The sequence below is a fragment of the Rhinolophus ferrumequinum genome, chromosome 12, assembly GCF_004115265.2.
Source record: "Rhinolophus ferrumequinum isolate MPI-CBG mRhiFer1 chromosome 12, mRhiFer1_v1.p, whole genome shotgun sequence".
NCBI lineage: Eukaryota > Metazoa > Chordata > Mammalia > Chiroptera > Rhinolophidae > Rhinolophus > Rhinolophus ferrumequinum.
Genome location: NC_046295.1, coordinates 75,036,396 through 75,059,191, shown reverse-complemented (window position 1 = coordinate 75,059,191; position 22,796 = coordinate 75,036,396). Strand labels below are relative to the sequence as shown.

The 22,796-nt window shown below is 42.4% G+C and overlaps 1 protein-coding gene across 5 annotated transcripts in view; it reads left to right on the top strand.

Annotated features, from left to right (window-relative positions):
* The window catches only part of MAPKAP1 (MAPK associated protein 1), a 219,241-nt gene that overhangs the window by 155,420 nt on the left and 41,025 nt on the right, over nt 1-22,796 (top strand). For 4 of the 5 annotated variants that reach the window (XM_033123340.1, XM_033123341.1, XM_033123343.1 and 1 more), the window contains one exon: nt 6,595-6,702. The exons of the other annotated variant lie outside the window; for it this stretch is intronic. In XM_033123340.1, coding sequence (XP_032979231.1) covers nt 6,595-6,702 — 108 coding nt within the window. The remainder of the gene's footprint in view (nt 1-6,594; nt 6,703-22,796) is intronic. 5 annotated transcript variants of the gene reach the window in all.

The following is a 22,796-nucleotide window of genomic DNA, read 5'->3' as shown; positions in this document are numbered from 1 at the left end:
TCAAAGAAGGGGAAGTTCTTTGTTCCCTCTTCTGTGTTCCCACAATACCTTGTCCTGATCCAAGGAAGAGCACTGATTGGCTCTTCGAGAATTTATCTGCTCACGTGTGTCTTGCCGCCTCCCCAGCCTGTTGAGGGCAGGAATCATTGATTAGTTGTTATCTCTGTGTCTGGGACATCGTTGGTGTTCAAAATATGTTTGTTAAATGGATGTATGAATATCCTTTGGCATCTGTGCTGTCATGGTTTGTTCTGTGAGTTCTGACATCTACTCATTATTTTTCGACTATATATAGGCAGGACCTGAGAAGCTAGGGAACTAGGAACCCTGGCTGCCAAACAAATCTTGGATCTGAAATGCTGCCTGTAGCTTAAAAGCAAGCTTGTTTACATAGATACATACTCTCTCCCACCCTACTCCCTTACTTGGATCTCTGCTTTGATGCCAGCATCCCTGCCACTGTGTGTGTTCCCTTAATGGCACTCTTAGTCTGTTGTGACTCAGGCTGGGACCTGCCTGCACCTCACTGCGTGGTTTCTGCCCCAGCCTGTTCTAGCAATAATAGCAGCCGCCACTGAGCGCTTTCCTGGGGGCATCGAGGAGTGTCTCAGTCCTCGCAGCGACCTTCTGAGGGAAGTTCTGTTATCCTCGATTTACAGAGGAGAAAATACACAGAGATTAAGTAACTTTCCCAGAAGGCATAGCCAGCCGCGCTACTCCCTGAGAGGCTGCAAACACCAATAGTTTCCTGCTCAAAACCCAGCCTTGCCTCTTTCTTATTTGCTCCCACTTAACCTTTTTCTGGCTACAAAAAACGCTTCCAGATTAAAGCATCTGTTTAAGCTGGTGAATAGAAAATAGTTGACATGAAGGTGTATCCGTGAAAGTGTTCAGCCTTTGGCTTCATCATTTTTCCTCAGACAGGTGCTCCTCTGATTTGTTCTGATGCTTAGCAGTAATAATGGTAGGTTAATTCATTTATATCCCAGTGCAATCCAGAAAGCACGTGGAATACATACATTATTACAGTAGGATAACAAATACATGAAACTACATGAGAGGAAAATGGAAAATAAAGATTCAGAGGATGCGTGACACAGAAATGTGGGTCCAGTCATCTCTGTCGGGTCACACATTTAGTGCCGATCTTCCTCATGGGCAAAGGAGAAAGGGACACCGTATCAGTCAGTTACAAGATTTATGTTAAACTGTCTAAAAATGCAAAAGAGTAAGCCGGTTGCTCCGAGGAAGTACAGCTTTCCCTGCTACCAAGGTCTGAAGGAAGTTTCTCCCACGGGTCTTTGAAATAAGACGCAGAATGATTGAGGCGATGGTATGGCTTCTCTCTTTTTGGGCTTCTGCACTTCCTTCCCATTGGATGTCAGCTCTCAGCTGGCTGTCAGCCCTTAAGGAGCTGCATACTAAAACCTTTTATGTTTCGGTCAAGGATTAAAGGGATGGAGGAAGTTGGACCAGCATGTATGTACCCAACAGATAACTACAGATTTTCTTTGAAACTTATGTGCTGAGATGTTTGCCTCAGGTTTACAAAATCCCATAAAAATCCTGCCTAAGTATTATAACTTGGAACCCTCCCAAAGTGCCAGAGCAGTATTTTGTCCCTAGACCATTTGGCGACATGGTATTACTGCAATAAATACATCATTGGAATGCCCAAACAGATTTTCTTGTCGCTGCAGAGAAACTGCTTCCCACAATCTTCCTTTTGTGTTCCCCTCTGCTGTGAAGTGGAGGGCTTGTGGCTTCATGCACAGCTGTGACATTTTAAAACCTCTTTCCAAAGGGTGGATGTTGCCTTGAGAACTATGTCATGTTCAGCGTGAAAGAGCCTTTATATTTTATATAATCATTTCTTTGGCAGAAGTGTATTAATAGAAACTGACCTCACAGCTTGTCTTTTTTAAATGGTTTTGGTTGCTACATTTTCTTTCCTCCCGTTCAGCTGCCTAAAAATTAAGCAAGCACTTGATGGAAACTTGATAGACCTATAATAGATAATAGGTCTGGGTTGTCATAATCTTGATTATCATCAACAGACATTGATTAAGAATTTGTCATGGGTGAGGCACTGTGGTTTGTATGTGATAGCAAGAGCTAGGCCTGGGCAACCCTGGGTACGAATCCTAGTTCCACCACTTCCTGCGGGGCATTGAGCAAGTCACTGGCCTCTCTGTAAGTCACAGTTTCTTCCTCTGAAAGTGGAGTTCATACTCCTTACGTCTAGGGTGACAGAGTAAATGAGAAGATCTGTATAAAAGGCCTAGCACAGTACCTGGCATATAGTAGGCAGTGTTGTGTTATTGTTACAGTCTGATGACGAGGACTGATGACAGCTGACACTTTAATAACACGATTAATGTATCAGATACTGTTCTACGTGCTTTACAACTGTTCACTCATGGAATCCTCAGACAGGCCTATGAGGTAGGTGCTGTTATCATCCCCATTTTATAGATGAAGAAACAGAGAGGTTAAGTAAATTGGCCCAAAGTCAGACAGCTAAGTTGCTCAGCCCAGGACTGGACCGAGACAGCCTGGCCCCAAGTCCATGCCCTTCATCATCACACTGTATTGCTTCTCATCCATACCCTGCCTCCCATTACACAGTAAGGCCTGAAGTTACCAGTCTGGCTTTTTTAGGGGAAAACATGTGAAATAGTCTTTTTGTGTGTGATAACTTATCCAGTGTTCTAGCAAGAATTAGGAGAAAAATTGGTATTTGTAAGAGACAGTTTTCCATTTGGGTTTAGATCTCGAGTCTCGTCTACAGTTGAACCACCCTACCTTCCCCAAAGGTAAGACCCATGAGTCCTTTGCTAAGTTCAGAAGTGGGTTTCCAAGTTGTGCTTTAACTTTTATGGAAGAGTCAGGGACTCCCCAGAGCCGATGACACTCAAAATTTCAGTTACTGGCAAAACTGGGCATATATAGGTATATCTTACTTAAGGAAAGACCGGGAGAGAGTCTTCCTGGACAGATGGAAGGATGATCCTGTCTTCGTAAGGACCCAGGATACAGCGGTAACATGGGATATTTAGTATGTGTGGATTTCATTAACATAAATTATTTCAGATCATTTTCATTTTGAATGTATAGAAACCACAAGTTAAGTGATTCAGAACCCAGTGAATCCACAAATCTACAAAAATCTATACTTATGGTATAAACTGTGGCCTCTTTATAATGGGGCAGTAATTTATAGTTTGCAAGAGGAAGAAAGTTTCAAAACACACAAGCTTTTGAGCCAAAGACCCTTGGGTTTCATTTCTCCGTTTCTACTTCCTACCTTTGTGATCTTGGGTGAGTTACTTCACCCTGTCAACCTCCAGGGTCCCACTCTGGCAAATGGGGATAATAATATCTGCCTCTTAAAGTTGCTATGATGATTGAATAAGGTAACATATGTAGAATGCTTGGCATATAATGGTCATTCAGTAAATGAAAATCATCATTTTAGGCTTCAAGGAGAAAATCCTAAAGCTACGTTCAGGAAACAATATTTTAATAGAAATATCTGCAAGATGCAAGAGACAAGAAAGTCTATCTTTTTTAAAAAAAAAACTTTCTTTTTTTAATTGGGAAATACTGGGGAACAGTGTGTTTCTCCAGGGCCCATCAGCTCCAAGTTATTGTCCTTCAGTCTAGTTGTGGAGGGCGCAGCCCAGCTCCAAGTCCAGTTGCTGTTTTCCATCTTTAGTTGCAGGGGGCGCAACCGACCATCCCATGCAGGAATTGAACCAGCAACCTTGTTGAGAGCTCACGCTCTAACCAACTGAGCCATGGCCGCCCCTCCGGCAGCTCAGATGCAGCTCGTTGTCTTCAATCTAGTTGTGGAAGGCACAGCTCACTGGCCCATGTGGGAATCGAACTGGCAACCCTGTTGTTCAGAGCTCGCACTCTAACCAACTGAACCATCCAGCCGCCTCAAGAAAGTCAATCTTAAACAGTTGCATTTATGGCTCTGAGAGTGGTGCAGGGACTTGTGTTTAGCAATAGAGGACCCTTTCTAGGACTCCCTGCTTCCCCTGGTTTCCCTCAGGCATGTTTCCCAGGCAGCTGCAGTGACTGGAAGGGAAAAGTATGCAGAGGAGACCAGCCTGAAGTCCACCTACGTAGCCAGGCCTCGGCTCCCAGATCAGGAAAGGGGTGGCTTACTTACAGTCCAGCCGTCAGGCAGGCAGACAGCTCGGAAAGCCTAATGCCCTGTACACTGCACTCAGAGTCAGAGGAAACATACCAGGTTGCAGGGTTCCTTCAAATGAAAATATCTATCTACATAAACAGGTACTGTCTGGTTTTGATTAAATTATTGCATACAAAAGACGGTGGAAATGCCACAATGTGTGGTAATTATAGTATCCTCAGAAAAATGGCATAGTAAGAAATCACAGGGCTTGTAAGTATATATGATGTTTTTTAACTTATAAAAGTAGCATTTGTTTATTATAGGAAATGTGAAAAATGCAGAATAACACTAAGGAAAAATAAAAACACTCATTATCCCACTATCCAGTATAACCACTATTCACATTTTGTAAATAACCTTCCAGTCTCCCCCCACCCGACTGTGACTTTACGTATATTTTTCATAATTGCAGTCATCCTGCACATATTGTGTTACAATTTTCTGTCTTCATAAAATTGCGTATTATAAACATGTTTTGTAAAAGTAAATATTTTTGCAACATCACTTTTAATATTTTCATGGTAGTTCACAATATTTTGTTAGATCTAGGTTGTTCCCAAATTTTGGCGCTCATAAAAAAAATGAATTATTGTAGCTATACTTTGTGCCCAGATTTCACTGTAAATTCGTAGACGTGTATGTCAGTGCCTTACACACAGTGTTGCTGAGAGTTACTGGTGGTGAGTCAGTCAGAGATCATGCAACAGCAACAGGCCAGTGTCTTAGTAAGCAGCTCTCCAGGTGCAAGGATGACTCCCTTCGCTCCAGTGGGCCGAAGATGCTCACAACTGCAAACGGTGGGTGGGTGCTAGGGAGTGGGGGAGGGAGGAAAGGAAAAGGTGCAGAGGAATCTCGCACCAGCTAAGTTTTCATAAAGTTCAGCTGGGCATGATGTTTCTGTGGTTACTTCCACCACTGTATGTGTGGGCAGGCAGTGATCGGCAGTAGATGCCTGGTAATTGGACAGATGTGGTCACTGACAGGTAACAGGTCGTGGAGACTCAGAATACCTGCGTTTTCCTACTTTATTTGCTTGATATTTTTGAAATGAAATTTAACTGTGTATAATATTGAATTACAATGCTTTCTTGACCTGAATACAGTGTATTAGAGCTTGTAAGAATTGTGTAGACTTTTGAGCATGTATCTACCTAAATACACAGCTGTGTTTTGAGCATTGTTTACTGATTAAAGGTTTAAAAGCTGTAAGTATTGTAAAGGGGGACTGAATGTACGTAAGAACTCTGAGAACTGGCGGGCATGCTAATGAAATACCAGTTAGAGAAAAGATCAAATATATCAGGAAACTACAATGCTTCAAATGAATACAGACTATGGGAGAGGAGAATGACTTGTGATGAGTGAAATGCCTCAGACTGATGAAGGAGGAAAAGTACTGGATGTAAGTTGACAATGGCTAAAGAACAAGTATATGTAAAAATACACGTTCCGCCTGGGAGGCCTGATTCTTTCCTCAGAGCCTCTCTCCTGTCTGACCCAACACGCCTTTCATAGTCAAAATAAGAAGACAGTTTCTTATGCTGCTAATGTTCTCAGTAACCATTAACAACAGGAGCAGTCCTTTGAATCTGATCATTGGACCCATTAGGTGTTATCTGAGAACAAGATTGTCATTTGGCTTGACAAAGAAATACATGAATAAATGTATAAAATGCTCCAGTGTTTTATGAAGCTCAACCCTCTGTGTGACGCAGGATAGCTGGTGTTCCTGGTGTCCAGGATTATTGAGCCTGTGTCTGTGTTTCCATAAATGTTTCAACAAAAACATGAATCAGCACCCACAGTCCTTCTAGCACCATAACACAGAAACCTGAGATTTATTATTTTGCCTCCCCTGATTTTTAAAAAAAAATTTTGATTTTTTTTTTGGCTGTCATCATATTAGAGTTCTAAACGTGCCTTATTCCTGCTTATAATTGATTATTCATTATTACAATGATTATTAATAATGGGTACTTATTTCCTTAGAGGATATCATCTCTACCATTCACAATAATCCTTTAAGGTTATAAGTATTCCTCCATTCCTTATTCGGAAACAGACTCAGGGTAGCTTACCTGCTCGTATCTGAGAAACCATGTAGCCAACGTTGTGACTCCAGGTCAGTCTGACTCAAAAGCTATCACCTCTCACCTTGTTTTGGGGGGAAACTGAGCGAAGACAGACCTGACAATAGAACAGACAAGTGTGAGAAACCTTGTGGGACAAACCCCCAGACTCTTCCATCTTGGATAGCTAGACTCTCGAGACAGACTTCAGCGTTTTCCTAATGCTTTAACAGCTTTTCGCCAATATATGGTGTTTTTTCAATGTTAAGTTCACTGTTTCAGACTTCCTCCCCTCCTCCTGCCCCTTTGATCTTCCAGGCCCTCAGTACCGCCTTGAGAAGCAGAGCGAGCCCAATGTCGCCGTGGACCTGGAGAGCACTTTGGAGAGCCAGAGCGCCTGGGAGTTCTGCCTGGTCCGCGAGAACAGTACGTTGGCCTCCTGGCTCCATGCCCGCTTTGCCCGTGACCAACATGCTTAGAAGTCATGTGTTTGGGAACACTGGTCTGGCTTCCCTGGGCAGGTTTGAAGTGACTGTTTTGCAAGGCAGACCTCAGCCTTTATGCCAAAAGTGTATCCCAAAGTGAAATGATTGATTTCCTGCTTTTTGGTGGAGAGTCTGCATCCTGTTTCTCTCTCTGTGATTAATGTTTCTGCTAAACTGTATCTTCCTAAGTTAGGAACAAGTCCTGGAAACAGCTTAGAAATATGAGGCCCTTTCTGAGGCAAAGGCTGTTTTGTATATAAAGCGACTGGCCGTGTCCGTATCACTGTTCCGACATCAAGTTTTAGAAAATTCTGACCATTTCCATTCTGTCAGTGTAGTGGGTCCTAGTGCTGTGTCGTGAGCTTCTTTAAAACTTCAGTTCATTCCTTTTTGTTCTCTCTTTCAAGTTTCCAAGTTGTGAGTCTTTGCCTTTCCTCTCCTCTACTCCCACTGATTCAGGGGCAAGTGACATGTGAAAACTGAGATCATGGTAGCCGGCGCTCCGTGGCCATTGCTCTTCAGGGCTTTACACAGGCTGTTTCTTCTGTGTGGAACACTCTTTCCCCTACTGTGGTTAACTGTTTCTCATCCTTCGTCCTTCGACTCAGTTTAAATGTCACATTTTCAAAGAGGCCATCAGTGAGCTCCCTGTCCCCCTCCGCCTACACCTGATTGATCCCTCGTATGAGGCCCCCGTCATGTTCTGTCATGGAGCATACTACTTTTTATTCATTGCATATATTTCTGTTTATATATTTTTCTCGATCATTTGATGTCTGTTCCCCCCACTAGATTGTCAGGTCTGTGAGGGTATCCCTGATCCATACCAACTTGCCCTCCATTAATTCAATTAATTTACCCGTCATCCATTATACACAGGAACTCAGTGAGTATAGGTTGAATGAGTGAATGGCAATTTTTTAGTCATGCCACTGACCCACTGTGCAAGACCAGGCTACTGCTCTTTGGCCAAAACCCCTGGCAGCCTCTTCTGGAGAGGCTTGTGCAGAATTCACCAGGAAGGTGCAATGTGCTTTTGCATTATCAGCAAATTCTCAAAGGCAGAAGGTTGGTGTCCCCACAGTCTGCAGCCAGGTACAGATATCTTATATAAATACACAAAGAAATAAAAATCATTTGGATCACAAATGGTCCACAAAATTCAAATAAGTAGTAAGCGTTTGTAAAAAATGTTTATCTCTATCAGCAATCTAAGATAAAAACACTTTAAAAGCAACAATGTAATATTTGTCACCTATCAAGCAAGCCAGGTATTTCCAAGAGTCCTCATTGCTGGCGAGAATACAGGGAAATAGGCACATTCAAACAGTGGTGACTGTAATGAAGGTTAATATAATGTAGCTGGAAGTATCAAGAGACCTAAAGTGCAATAAAGATTGGTGTATGATAGTCATTAAATGTTTACAATATCTATATATACGTATATATCTGTGTAACTTCCCCATATTGGGAAACTATGCAAGGCATCACCTTTTGGTAAAGACAGACTAAGTAATTTGAACAAATTCTCCCACTGAAGATAACTTAAAAAGCTGATTAAAATATACAAATCATCATCCAAAAGTCATGAGAGAGCACAAGATAGAAAGTAATGGCCGATATCTAGGAGAAGATTGAACTAAAAGAGGTGAGATCAACACCTAGGACCAGGTTTGTCCTGATACCATTTGAATTTGAAGGCTGCAATATTTAAAGAAAATTTTACAGCCTTTAAATTCATGTATTACAAAAGATGAAAGGCCAAAAAGTAATAAGCTAAGCGTTTAGCTCAAGAAATTAGAAAACAAACAGAAACCTAAAAAGAATAAAAGGGAGGAAGCAATAAAGATAAGAGCAAAAATTAATGAAATAGAAGATTTGAGGACATTAAAACCAAATGTTTGTTCTTTAAAAAGACTAACAAACTTGCTAAACCTCTAATGAAATGGATCAAAAGCATGGAAGAGAAACAAAGAACAGAAACAAAAATAGTAACAGGAATAAAAAGGAGGTACACTATAGATCCTGTAGTCGTTAAACAGATAATACAAGATTATTTGGAAAAACTCCACACCAAAACTTGTGAAAGTGTAGATGAAAGGCAGGGGCATATTAGAGGAAAACAACTTACCAAAATTGACACAAGAAGAAATAGAAAACTTAAATGTTCCCATAACTATTTTGAAAAATTGAGTTTGTAATAAATAAAAAAAAACCTTCCCACAAAGAAAACTCAGGCCCAGATGACTTCACTGGCTAGTTCTGCCAAACTTCACTGACTAGTTCTTCCTAAGGAAGAAATGACTCCAGTCTTACATCAGCTGTTCTAAAAAATAGGAAAGAGAGGTTTCAGTATCCAATTCATTTTGAGGTTGTCATAATCTTGTTACCAAACCCTAATAAAGACCATACAAGACAAAATTTTCAGACCAATCTTACATGGATGTAAATATCCTAAACAAATTATTAACAAACTGAATTCAGCATTATATTAAAAGAATATAGGGCCGGCCCGGTGGCTCAGGCGGTTAGAGCTCTGTGCTCCTAAATCCAAAGGCTGCCGGTTCGATTCCCACATGGGCCAGTGGGCTCTCAACCACAAGGTTGCCAGTTCAATTCCTCGAGTCCTGCAAGAGATGGTGGGCAGTGCCCCCTGCAACTAAAGATTGAACATGGCACCTTGAGCTGAGCTGCCACTGAGCTCCCGGATGGCTCAGTTGGTTGGAGCGTATCCTCTCAACCACAAGGTTGCCGGTTCGACTCCCACAAGGGATGGCGGGCTGCGCCCCCTGCAACTAGCAACGGCAACTGGACCTGGAGCTGAACTGCGCCCTCCACAGCTAAGACTGAAAGGACAACAGCTTGAAGCTGAACTAAGATTGAAAGGACAACAACTTGACTTGGGAAAAAAAAAGTCCTGGAAGTACACACTGTTCCCCCAATAAGTCCTGTTCTCCTTCCCCAATAAAATCTTTAAAAAAACAAAACCAAAAAAAACCACAAATGTATTAAAAAAAAGAAAAAAGAATGTAGCATTCCCAAATTGGTTTTATTCTAGGCGTATAAGGTTAGTTTAGCAATAGAAAATCCCGATCAATCTAATTTGCCACCTTTACAGATTTAAAGAACAGTCCTCTCAGATGTGGAATGCTCTTCAGCCATTATAAATAGTGCTTCCCAAGAGTTTTCATTTCAAGAGAAATAACATTGACTTAATATTAAGAAGGCAAAGTGTCAAGGATACAAAATGACACATCTGATCTAATCTCAGCTATTTAAAATCAAAACAAACAAACCAAAAAATAGAAGAAAAGTTGGAAGGAAAATGCCAAAACATTAATAGTGGTTATCTCTGGCTGGCAAGTTTCTGGGTAATTCATTTTCCATACTCTTTATACTTTACTTGTACTTTCCAGCATTTCTAAAATGAGCATGCGTGACTTTCTAAGAAGAAAAAGCAGGCAAGCAATAAGGGCAAGTTCACACAGGTACAGATTACATGATGAGAGCATCTCTTAGTAATCCTTGCAACACTTGAAATCCCAAACTATTTATAGCACCACAGCGTGGAGCAGGCTGCACCAAAGGAAGAATTAGAACAACACCCTTTTGTGACTTGCTTATCTGATTTTTTTTTCACCTGATGTAAATGGGTAATCCCTCCATCCCTGTCATTTTCTTTTATTCTTTAAAGAATCTCATCTTTCAAACACACTAGGGAAACTAATTCACATAATATGAACTTCATAGTGGATTCTGTTTCAGAATGTTGCCTCCTTCTTATATGACTAAGATAACATGTTGTTTATTAGCGTCTTTGGTAAATATTTTGGACATGTAACTCTTATTCATGTAAAAGAATTTTTCAGATAACAGCATGTGGATATGGTGGATGTGGTAAAAACAGCTTCTCTCCTCTCCCCTGATTCCCCTCCCAGAGACAACAGTTGTCCCAGTTTCTTCAGTATCTTTCCAGGGATAATATATGCATATGCAAGAATATGCTATATATGTAGGTGAATCTACCCACACACTTACATATATATACACACACACACAAACACAGTCGGCCCTCTGTATCCCAGGGGTTTAGCATCTGCAGATTCGACCAACTGTGGATTGAAAACATTCAGGAAAAAAATGTTACGTTGTTGCTGTCATTTTTACTATGTAGCTAGGCCTATGATAGTTGCACCTATGCTGAACATGTACAAACTTTTTCTTGTCATTATTTCCTAAACAATATAGTATAAGAACTATTAACATAGCACTCACATTGTATTAGGGATGTGCGAAGGTCATATGCGAATACTATGCCACTTTACGTCAGGAACTTGAGCATCCGTTATTTTGGTATCCACTGGGGTCCTGGAACACCATGTGGATACTGAGAGATGACCGTACAATATACACACACATTTGTATTGCCTCCCTTTTTAAAAACAAGTGACAGCAAGCGGTCAACATGACGTCCAACTTTCTTATAACTAGAAAAGAAGCTGTGAGGATTGGTGGATAAAGTTTTGAAATCTGGGCTCTGGTTCTTGTAAGCCTGAGCATAGTCTCCATAACTTGTGAGATATCTGTGAGCCTCAGCCTCTCCATCTTAAAGGATTTAGAAGAAATTCCAGTTCTTGAGCTCTGAGTCAAAATTACTCTGTTAGTGAAAGTCTTTTTACCAGCATTTATAAAGGGTGGAAAGCAGTCAGTGGTTTGGAATCAGTGGAATATTATGACTAGTCTTTGTAAAACGGAAGTAAATTATAAAAAGTTCTTTCTATAGAAAATGTTTAAAAATTTTTTTTTTAGTTTTAAATAGAAATTTCAATCAAGAACCAAGTATTGTTCTCCCGCAGCTACCTATTAAAGAAGTTGGATTGAAACAAAGAAAAAGCTTTTATAAATAGAATTTTTTTTTTTACTTCTGTTGGTATGTTTGATCAAGACAGGCTTGCTATCCTTAAAGCCATTTTAGAAGTGAACTAAATTATGAGTATCTGTTGTTCAGTGTTTAAAAGAATATGCCCTCAAGCCAGACTGCCTCATTTCACATCCTGGCCCTGCCCCTCCTGGCTGTGTGACCTTGGGCAATTTACTTAACTTCTCTTGGGTAGTTATCTGCCCTCATAAGGTTGATAGGAGGATTCAGTGAGTTTTATAATCATAAAGCTCTTAGAATGGTGCCTGGCACATAATAAGCACTTAATAAATGTTAACTATAATTAATAAAGAATGAAAGAGCCGTATCCTGTGTTTGACAGAGCAGATGGGCCACAGTTGCGGAGGTCTGGAATCACAAAACTGTCACGGCCCTCTGGGACCTGTGATGGGGGCGGGCGTGAGGCAGGATGGAGGAGAAAGAATGGGCGCATGGCAAGTCTGGAAGTCTGTGTCACAGGAGCAGAGAACTTAGAAGCAGGGTCCTTTCCAGGAAATGTGTTTTGCTATCCCAGAAGATGTATACCTTTTAAGTAAAACCATTTGATTGAGAAGACTGCCATAAAGGTGAATATACCCTTTCAGTTTTTCTTCTGAGAAGGGATTGGGCATAACTTTTTATATCAACGACATCAAAAGATGTTTTTCTAAATTATTTGTTCAGGCCTTCTATTGTAAGGCATTGTGCTAGACATTTTGAAAATGTTCTCTCTTGTAATTTTCACAACAACCCTGCAAGATAATTGTTCTGATTATGGAGAGAGGTGTGACTTGCCCACAGTTAGCTAGCCAATAAATGATAGAACCAGAATCTAAGTCAGCTGTCTGAGTCCAAAGCCCACCCTGACATTGTTGATACAACGACCTAACTTTTCAGTCTTAAAAATGGTGATGGCAATTGTCTTCTTATACTAGTATGAGAAAGAAGCTTGCAAATGAAGCTGAAAGGACAAGAGTTTCTGTCTGGGGACTGAGAACTAACATTTGTGCTTGAATCTTGGCCTAAATAAGAAAACGACAAGCCAACAAAGTCCTTGAGCTTTCTAGTTTGGCTTCTTGTCTGATAATCTACTACATCCTTCAGCCAACTGTCTGCTAGAAGCTGGAATCAGAGCAGAGGAAGCATGAGTACATTATAGAGAAGATGTAACATTAGAAGATTTGGCCATTCTTGTCCAAGCGTCTGTGTGAATCCTGGCACCAAACTGAGCCTCAATTTCCTTTTCTGCCAAATGTTGCCAGCGACCTTTTCTCTTATCCACTGATCACATGTGCATAGCCCATCCAGGTCCTTAGAAGAAAGATGCAGCATGAACCAATTTATTCTTTCCACAGCTTTAAGAGAGAAACTTGGGGATTTCCCATAGTCAGGGCTAAAATAGGCCTGAAATTACACTGTCTTTATGGAGTATCAACAAAATGTCAGACACTGTTTCTTTACTCTTTTATCGCTCACCAGCCTTCTGTCCATCAGTAGTTCAGCATAGAGCTTAAAAACCCAGTCTTTAGAATCAGGTAGACTTTGGGTGAACCACTGTAGCATCCAACATCGGACAAATCATGTCACCTCTCCAAGCCTTAGTTTCCAGTGTAAATGGAGGTGGTTGAATCTATTTTACAAGGTTTTTTTTTTTTTTTTGAGGTTTAAATGAGATACAAATGCTCTCATTATAACAACCTTTTAGGCCAGTGTGGTCATCCTCTTTATTTTATAGAAGAAACTGAGGCTTTTTTGCTCGTGATCACATGAATAATAATTGGGGGCCTAGAAAACCCTGTCTTATGTCCATTAAGTCTAGTGAAACAACTGAATCTAATTATTTCCTAAATAGAAGTTGCTATAGAAAGAGGCTTCAGTTCTTTAAATCAGCTCAGCCTCCTTTGATCTTTGCTTTTCAAGGAGACCTTCCATTATTTCAGTACCTTATTGAATTTCTTAATTTCCTTAATTTAAATCTTCACTGAGGAAAGACCTCAACTCGAGGTGGGCAGTCACCTAGGTAAGTGGACTGTGGCACGGGGAGTATCCGTGGGTCTGTCTATTAGAGCCCTCTTTTGCCTTCTTTAGTTTCTCCTTGCAGACCCAGAGGAAGAGGCATCTCCTCCTAGAAACCTCCCCAGGTCATCTGGCTGCTACTCCCAGGGCTCAGGTAGAGTCCCTGTCCTTCCCCTCAGATCAGTGGTTCTGCTGGGTGGATTGTCCCATTCCCAAGCTGGGCCGTCACCCCACCAACACCACCACCACCACCCAGGGCAGGAACCAAGTCTGAGTTCCTTCTGCATCCCGGTGCCTGTGGCCAGGTAGGGTTCATTCCCCTGGGTGGAGTGAGCCTCCTGAGTCCCTGGCATGACCAGGCTTCTTCTCACTGGGGCTCCAAGGAGCAAGCAGGATAGCTTTTAAAGAGAAACTGGAATTCGGGTGAGCATCTTTATGCAGACGGGCTTCATGGTGGGTGCTGGTGGTGCTTGGGCTTCCCACCAGCACCAGTACTACTAAACGAAACAGGAGGCTGGGGAGGAAAAGCAACCGTGAATGCTGTTTGCTTTGTCCTGGTGTGTTTCCAGCTCCTTTTCTCCCGTTTGCAGTGAGCGGATCCCTTCCTCCCATGTGTGCTCCGTGCCAGCCCTGGAGACTCCCTGGTGGTTCCATTTGGCTTCCGAAGGCTTTGCTTTTTTCAGTTACAAATTACTAATCTCCAATTTCTGTCATGTGATTTAAATACCAGAGCTTTAAGCCTCTTTCATTATACCACCACAGCAGTCTTCAAAACGCAAAAGAAAAGGTGATCGTGCAAATAAACTCTGTTTACAAATGGAAATGACTTGTGGAGATGGGGTTCTCATTTTGGGTTGAGTTACTACTGGAAGCCCAATAGGAGACTGGCTTCGGTGGGGTGAAAGTGTTCACTGTCAAGAATTTTCTATATGGGTCAGGGTTTTTTCAAGCAGGTAATAGGAGCTATTGGATAATAGCTCCCTGCTTACTGTATGCTAACAGAATGTAAATGCAACAGAAATATTATCCCGTATGTAAGAATACCTGTGTCTCCGCCTCCTGCCGTCTGGTGGATGTGGGCTGGTTGGCAGTGTTGTAGGGGGAAAGGCTAGCTGTTTGGAGCCACTGTGTGACCTGGGGCATCTCCTCCTCTGCGAGCTTCACTTCCCCATCTGTAAAATGTGATGGTGATCCCTCCCCGTTAGGGCTGTTATAAGGATTAAATGAGCTTGTGGACATTAAAAGAACATAGGAAAGCACTGCACTATGCACAGTGCAGGTGTCAGCCGTTCCTAGTGTCTGTCTGTCTGTCTGTGTGCCTGAGACACACGGTGAGTGCCTGTGGCCAGACGCCACAGCTAGGCTGCTCATGCGCGCTGGCCTTTTCCCTCCCTGTTCTCCTGTTTTCCTTCTGGCTTCTTAGACTTCACACAGACCCCTTTGGGCAATGGCCAGCACCAAGGGTAGGTGATACCCAGGCAAAAACCAGTGCTGACCTGGACGAGAAGCAAACTTGTGCCCTGTCCGCACCTACTTCTTCAATAGTGAGTGTCTGAATTGCACTGTGTGGGCAGAGAAATTCCACATGAATTGCATTTTTCACTCTCCCCCTTTCTTGAAAGTTCCCCCCTTTTCATTTTATCATTAGGTCGTAATTAGTATTCAAGGGAAATTGGTCTTAATATATTAAAATTGGTTAAGTGCATTTAGACCTGTACCACAGCCAATGTCTTATTGGAAAATGTAATTGGGGACTCTGTGTGTGTAATTAATTGAATTACAATTAAGAACTTTCATTAAGCGATACACTGGTACAGTAGAGCAATAAGGAAACATGTTTGACGAACCACCAACCCCGTATGGGCTCGAAGTGAGAGCACAGGGATTTGCATCCCTCTGGTCTCTCAGCCCGGAAACTGCCCTAACGGTCTGGTAATGCATCAGGAGACATTTCCGCAGTGACTCCCCTGATGGGAGGTGGGGTTCTTCCAGCAAGAGTACCCTCATTCTCTGACTCTGGAGTCCGGGAGAGAGATGCCTCCGTGTTGATCAAATAATACATTTCTTAGATATTGTGCGTCATTATAAACAGGTACTGTATTTTGACATGTAAATTGTCAAAAATGCCCAGGATCCTTGGAAGACCCCATTACTTTTCCTGTGTTTTAAACAGTAGCAAAGACACATTGGAGGGAGAGGAAATGATGGGAATTCTGTCATCAACCTAACTTCCAAGCAAACCTGTAATGACCCCGTGGTTAGGACCCTCGAGTGGTCGTGTTTGATCCCCTAAAGGGTGGTTGGCTTCACTCTGGGCCCTCACTTGTTCATTCGTCCCCCAAACATTGATGGCACCCTCCTCTGCTGAGGCGATGGAGAGGAAGGAGCCCCCACGTCATGGAGCCCACGGTTGTACAGAGAGCTACGAAAAGTATAAAAGAGTGTGCAGCAGGGGCTGGTGCTGGTGAGAGAAGGAGGACAGAACGGCCTAGAGGAAGAATCAAACGGAGTTCGTCAAGTAATGAGTGAAGGAAGAATGTTCCAGGCCCGGGGACTGCTCGTCTGAAGGCCTTAGGAAGGAGTTCGGCATATTTGGGAATGAAGGAATGAATGAAGGGGGATGAAGGGAGCAGGGGAGACAGCGCTGAAAGAAGGAGGAGACGGGGCTTGGGCAGGCTGTAAGAATGCACAGCCTGAAGGCCCCCCCTGCGTGATCTGCTCTTTTTAGAAATTTCACAAACCTGAAACCGTTTCTTTCTGATCACCTCATAAAACAAGATTACCCTGATTTATTAAGGGTCTGAAATCTCCCTGTGGAAAGGCTCTAACTCCGAGAGTTTAATCAGTTAGGTACTGGCAGCAAGGATCTCTACCCTGGTTGTAGCGTGGAAGACTCAGTGAAGGGTTTATCCTACTGTGTGATCCTCACGGTTTTGAAGAGATTACTACAGAGGGGCATCCATGTGCGCCTGTGTGTGTTAGAGTATATCACCTATTGATTATTTTTTAGAGACCAGCAAAAATGACTAGTAGCCAAAGGGAAGTGTTTAATAGAAGAGAAGCTTGGGGCTTACGAGGCTTTGGAGACTTTAAAGGCCTTTGGGGTGGGGCGGTGGGGAATGTGATGGATATAGAAAGCTAAGGGCGAGTTTTTCTCCATGACTCACCCACACCTCCAGCTTTGAGTCTTACAGGAGGAGGAGTGGAAAAAGTTACATTTTATCCCTGATTCTTTGTTCTGGCAAGACCAGGCTCAGTTGTATTCTTAGATGCTTCTTTGACCCATGGATTCGTACATTCCCAACCCATCTGGGGAACATCTTTACCCAATAGTTATGTGGTAGTTAAGGGCGCATTTTTGGAATTAGACCTGGGTTCAGTTCCTGGCTGCAGCTTCTACTAGGTATATGGCTGTACTTGCAGGATGACATCATTTTGTCACCTGTAAAGAAAGAATAATATCCAACTTAAAAGGGCATTGAGAAAAATGAGATAGTGCATTTAAAGTGCTAAGCATAAAAGTAAATAAAGCACTGAGCATAGTGTCTGGCATATAGAAACACTCAGTAAAAGTTAACTGCTGTTGTAGTTGTTGAGGCAGGGTCCCAGTTGGTGGGGTGTCTGCATAGAAAACTAAAAATGGTGTGTTAGGTTCGAGGTAAATGCAAGGGCTGGCGTACAAACTTAGGAAGTATTATGGTTAACCTGTGTTGCAGCAAACTTCATTCGTGCCACCAGCAGCATTTATTGACCATCTACTGTGTGCTCTGTAGGATAGAACGTTCTGCCCGCAGAAGTGTTCATTGTCCAGAAGGGGAGGACAGCTTATCGTGTAAGAGACTTATAATATAAAAGGCTTCAGGGATGCAGCGCTTCTAGAGAGGGGGTCAGGGAAGATTCTAGACTAGACCTCAAAGTGTATAAATTTTAAAGAGTGGAGAGGACATTGTGGCCAGGAGAGCGAAGGCAGTTTCGCCGAGGCAGGGATCGTTCTGTGTGAAGAGTAGCAACAAGCCCTCGTGATAGAGCGGGACAGAAGGTGGTTCATGTACTCTTCACTCAGTTATTCACATAGCAGGATTTTAGTGTGCCAGGGCCTGAGATGGACATTGCCTCTGCCTCGGAAGAACTTCTCCCCCTCTGGCCCCACCATTTTATTTCCACGATTCCCCTTCATACATCCGCTCCAGCCATATGCGAACACTTGCTGCTCGCTCTGTATATGCCCAGACTTTGTGAGCTTCATGATTTTCCCATACTATTCCCTCTGGGATGGCCTGTCCCCTCCCAGCATCTGGAAATCCTGGCCTCCTCGCACGTTCCTGAAGCACCCGCACGGCCTTGTAAACTTGGGAGGAACAGGCCATCTCGTCGCCGTGCTACAGAGAGTGTAAAGGTGAGGATGGGACAGTGACCACCGATCTTCTGGTTGAGTTCTAGAGCTGACAGAGATCTTTTGGGAGAAGGAAGGTTGAAGTCCCATTAACTTACAATTAGATTAGAGCTTTTAGACTTGGTCTGAGACTCAGTGACCTAACCATAAAATGAAGTGTAAAGTCCCTTGTAGTTTGTGTCTGTGAACACATCAGCCAGTCGCATGCAGTGCACTCACCTGAGCTTCGATTTAATGACTAGTGCCTATTGGTCTGAAAGAAAGTCATGTATGTACGTGTAAGTGTCTCCCTCGGTTCCCAATGAAAACACTTTTTAAACTACAAAACATTACTGGTTATAATTAGCCTTGATGTGATCGCCTGACAGCAAGTCTGTTACTCTCGGAATGTGTATACAAGCTCTCTACCTGCGTTTGTTGTCAGGTATGTAACAAATACCTAGCTGTAACTGCACTCTTACGTCTCACCATGAGTGTCCATGTAGACATCCAGGGACAATGAAAATAGGACAGAGGAACCAATATAGGCAGCGGTTCTCAAACATTTTGGTCTTAAGGCCTCTTTACACTCAAGCATTAGTGAGGACCCCAAAGAGTGTTTGTTTGTTGTATTATATCTATTTATTAGAAATAAAAACAGAAATTTTTAAATATTGATGAATTCATTAAAAAAGCAATAATAAATCTATTATGTTAGCATAAATTTTTATGAAAAATAACTATTTTCTTTTAAAAATTTAATGAGAAGAGTGGTATCATTTTGTTTTCTTTTCCTGAAGAGCATTTATTTTTGTTCCATTGGGAAGATAAATTATTGACTAATTATTACCTGAACCAGTGGGCACTGTTCTGTATTTTTGCAAATTTCTCTAATGTCTGGCTTTATAGAAGACACTTGATTTTTCATATCTGCTTCTGCATTCAGTCTGTTTCAGTTGAAGTACATGGAGAAAATTTGGCCTGACACAGATGTGTTGTTGGAAAAGGGAGAAGTATTTCAGTAGCCTTTTCAGATGATAGTGGTTATTAATTTTCATTTCTATATCAAAACTTAAGCGATAGTTTCTTAAAGGTTAGTTGCAATGTGGAATCAGAGCCATGTCAATGAATTTGTTATTGAAAGTGTTACTTTGTGCACTTGTGAGATGATAGGCGTGAAAAGGCCAAATAATGTCTTACTGTTACTTTGAAAATAATATTGAGATTATGGGCCCCCAAAGGGTTCTTGGGGCCCCCCCTACCCATCCAGTACGGCCTGCGCTTCACTTGAGAACCAGTAGGGTAGAGCTTACAGTTACCTACATGGTCTCGCTCCTTGCTGCTGCTTGTGGGAATGTAGGAGGTGGGAGGGAAGGAAGAGGACGCAGAAGGAACATGGGCGACAGAGCCCAGCAGATCTGTTCCCGCTCGGCCTCTGCCCAGCAGCGGAATATTGGACAGGGTTGTGACCTGCTCTTGACCCATGGTGTTGGTTGAGACTTGAACCTATGTCTCTGACTCTGTGTTCCAGGTCCTTGCCAATGTCTTTAAGCCCCAGGGCCACTCCCCAGCCCTTGGCCCTCTCAGCACCTCCTCTTTCCTTGCTGCAAGCCCGAGGCTCTGCCCACCTCCTCCTCCACCTCATCTCTGCTTTCCTTCACCCCCTCCTGCGCTGGCCTGGTGTTGTCACTGCTTGTCTCCTCCTTCCTGGTTCCTCACTCTAGGGAGTTAAGCTCCTGCTCTGTCGGATTTCCTGCTTGTCCCTCAAATCTTTCCACGCTGTGAATGTACTACTCCCTGTCATTCTTCCAGAGCTTGTTGTCATCCATTTGAGCTGTGGTGCTCAAGTCACTTTTAGGCCCCACCCCAAAATTTGATCTATCACAATACATCTTTGAGTTATTGCAGCTCAAGCGTTTTGACACAATACATTATGGTAATCCATGGCACATAGAGACATTAACACTCCCGACTTTGACAAAATACATTGTGAAGTCTTTGAAGGCACCATTACAATTTATCTTGTCATTCACAAGGAGACCCAGTTCAGCATTAATGTAGATGAACACAGTGTGGCTTTTGTTTCATTTAATTGCTTGTGACCTTTTTAATTGCTAATTTAACAAAATACCACAGGGTTGTATTTCAATTAAATTAACAGTTTGGGGAGTGTTTCTTGTTAATGTATTTATTTTTAAGACATTCCGGTTTTTTCTACTTTGAGTAGATAAAAATGTCTTGCCTTGAACAGAGGTGGGTTTTTTAATGTGAAGTTGATAGTACAGTAATAATTTTAATATGCATATGGTGCAGTGCCAAACATCTTTCATGTGTGGCTGGGTTTGCTCCTTTCTAGAAGGATGTAAACATGCGAAGTCATAGAACTTTTCTGGTCCTAAAACACATTTTTGGTGTAACGTTCTGCTTCAGATGTTTGTCTTTAGATAAAGCGTCTGTTGCATGCACCGTTTATTGGGCACTTCTCTCTGCCTTGTACTGTTTGCTATTGCGAGTTTGTAAGCTTCTAAAGATCAGGAACCCTGCATTATTCTCACCAGTGTTCCTCCAGAGGCTAGCACTCCGCTGGTGTGGGGAGAGTAGTTGCAGGCCGCGTGGCCCTTCCGAGCAGCGGCCGTCCTTGAGAAATGGCTCAGGAACTCCGAGACCGAGACCAGAAGTTGTTCCCATTCAGCAGATAACCTGCTGTGGGGTGAGCAGCATGGATCGGAGGAGGCCCGTGCAGGGCTGTTTCTTCCCTCTCTGCTCCCCCAGGTGTTGTTGCCCTTCTAATCATAAAAGCAAACATGCCCCTTGTCAGCTGGGGCAATGCTCAGAACTCACCCAAGTGTCAGGGAACTTAAATCCTCGGAGATGAATTTACACTGTCAGAGAGTAGAAGGTCAATGCAGGAAGTATTAGTGTGTTGAGCCAGCTCCAGCTATGTAAGTCGTCAACAAAATTAATATAAGGGAATTGACAAGCCTTGCTGGTTATCCCATAGCTTTAAGACCTCTACTAAAATCCTATCATCTCATCTGCCCATTATTAACATTTCAGCAAAATATAAAGTTTTCATTAATCTCCCACAGCAAATTTAGGAGTGAAAACTGGCACTTGTTTGAGCTTTTAGGACTACATTAGCTGGTGTATTAAACAAAATATGTCATTCTTCAGTAGCTTCTGTAAGAAGCTAAATCAATTTCCAGCCATATTTATGCACCACTTTATCTAAAAGCATCTGAATTATCATTTACAGCTAAGATGCTTTATTAGCAGCTGGCATTGAAATTGCTCAGTAAAAAATTATATGTCACGTTATAGTAATTTTTAAATTGGTTTTAATCCAACATCATAAAATGTAAAACTCCTAAATGTGGTGTTTTGGGGCTTTGTTTGTTTTTGTTGTTTTTTGTTTTGTTTTGTTTTTGGTAATTGGCATTTTAGAATAATGAACTGTTACCTCTTTCCAAATCAAATACCTGCAATATTCAGAAAATACTAATTAGTAAAGAAAACAGAAGTTCTTGAGCTATGTTGTGTTTAAGGGCATTTTCTCAGGAAAAAATGGCTTTAAATTATTTTTAAAACATGAAAGGATTTTAATATTTCACCAAAATTCTCCACAGTTCTCGTGTGTATAAAAGTTTTTAAAATAGAAATGAACACATCTTGGCAATTCTGTTTCAGTACAATGTATATTGGAGAAAGTGAAGGATTATTTGCAACTCTAAATTGTGGCCAGCCTCTCAGTCTGAGATGTGGACATAACCTAAGAGACAGCGGTGATCATGCTGATGACATTTCTGTCCCAGATCACAGGTGTTCCAAAGAAAGGAAACAGGGTTACCCAGTGGCCCTTGCAGATGTGGAGTGTAACTCTGCTAGTGCTCGCAATGTGAGGTGGGCTAAGCCACTCAGCATCTCTGATCCTCACCTTCCTGTGGACATGGCACTTGGCATTCATCCAATAAACTTTTTTTTTTAATTGGGGAATAGTGTGTTTCTCCAGGACCCATCAGCTCCATGTAGTTGTCCTTCAGTCTAGTTGTGGAGGGCACAGCTCAGCTCTAAGTCCAGTCGCCCTTTTCAATCTTTAGTTGCAGGGGGCGCAGCCCCCCATCCCATGCAGGAATTGAACTGGCAACCTTGTTAAGAGCTCACGCTCTAACCAACTGAGCCATCCGGCCACCCCCCAGTGAACTTTTATTGATCACTTTTTCTCTTGTGCGTGGTAGCACTAGCAGTGTCGGGGCTTCAGGGTCTGAGTAAAGCAGTCACATGCCTGCCCTCTTGGGGTTTACAGTCTAATAACACAGACAGATAGTTGCAATCTGTGATAAGCATTCTGAGGAAAATGCCAGGTGTGATGACAAGAGCTGAACTAGACTTGGGGGCCTGGACAGAGAGGGCATGTGCAGATGCCCTAAGATGGGATTGTGTCAAGGCATTCAGTGAATGCCCCATTACAGGGGAGGCTGCACCCTTATGGAGGGGAGAGCATTACTGTGGGTGCTAGAATGGTCCAAGCTGACAGTAATTGTAGCATTTGGAAAGAGGGTGCACAACTTCTCATAAATGAGTTTAGTGTGACTGCATCAGAAACCAGCTTTAACTTCCAGGCTTGCCCTGTAAGCAATAACTGGGAAAGAAAAGCATGTAGTTGTCAGGCTACAAGTTATGTAACAATTTTCCTGTTTTATACCCAAATCTATTAGGTTGGTACAAAAGT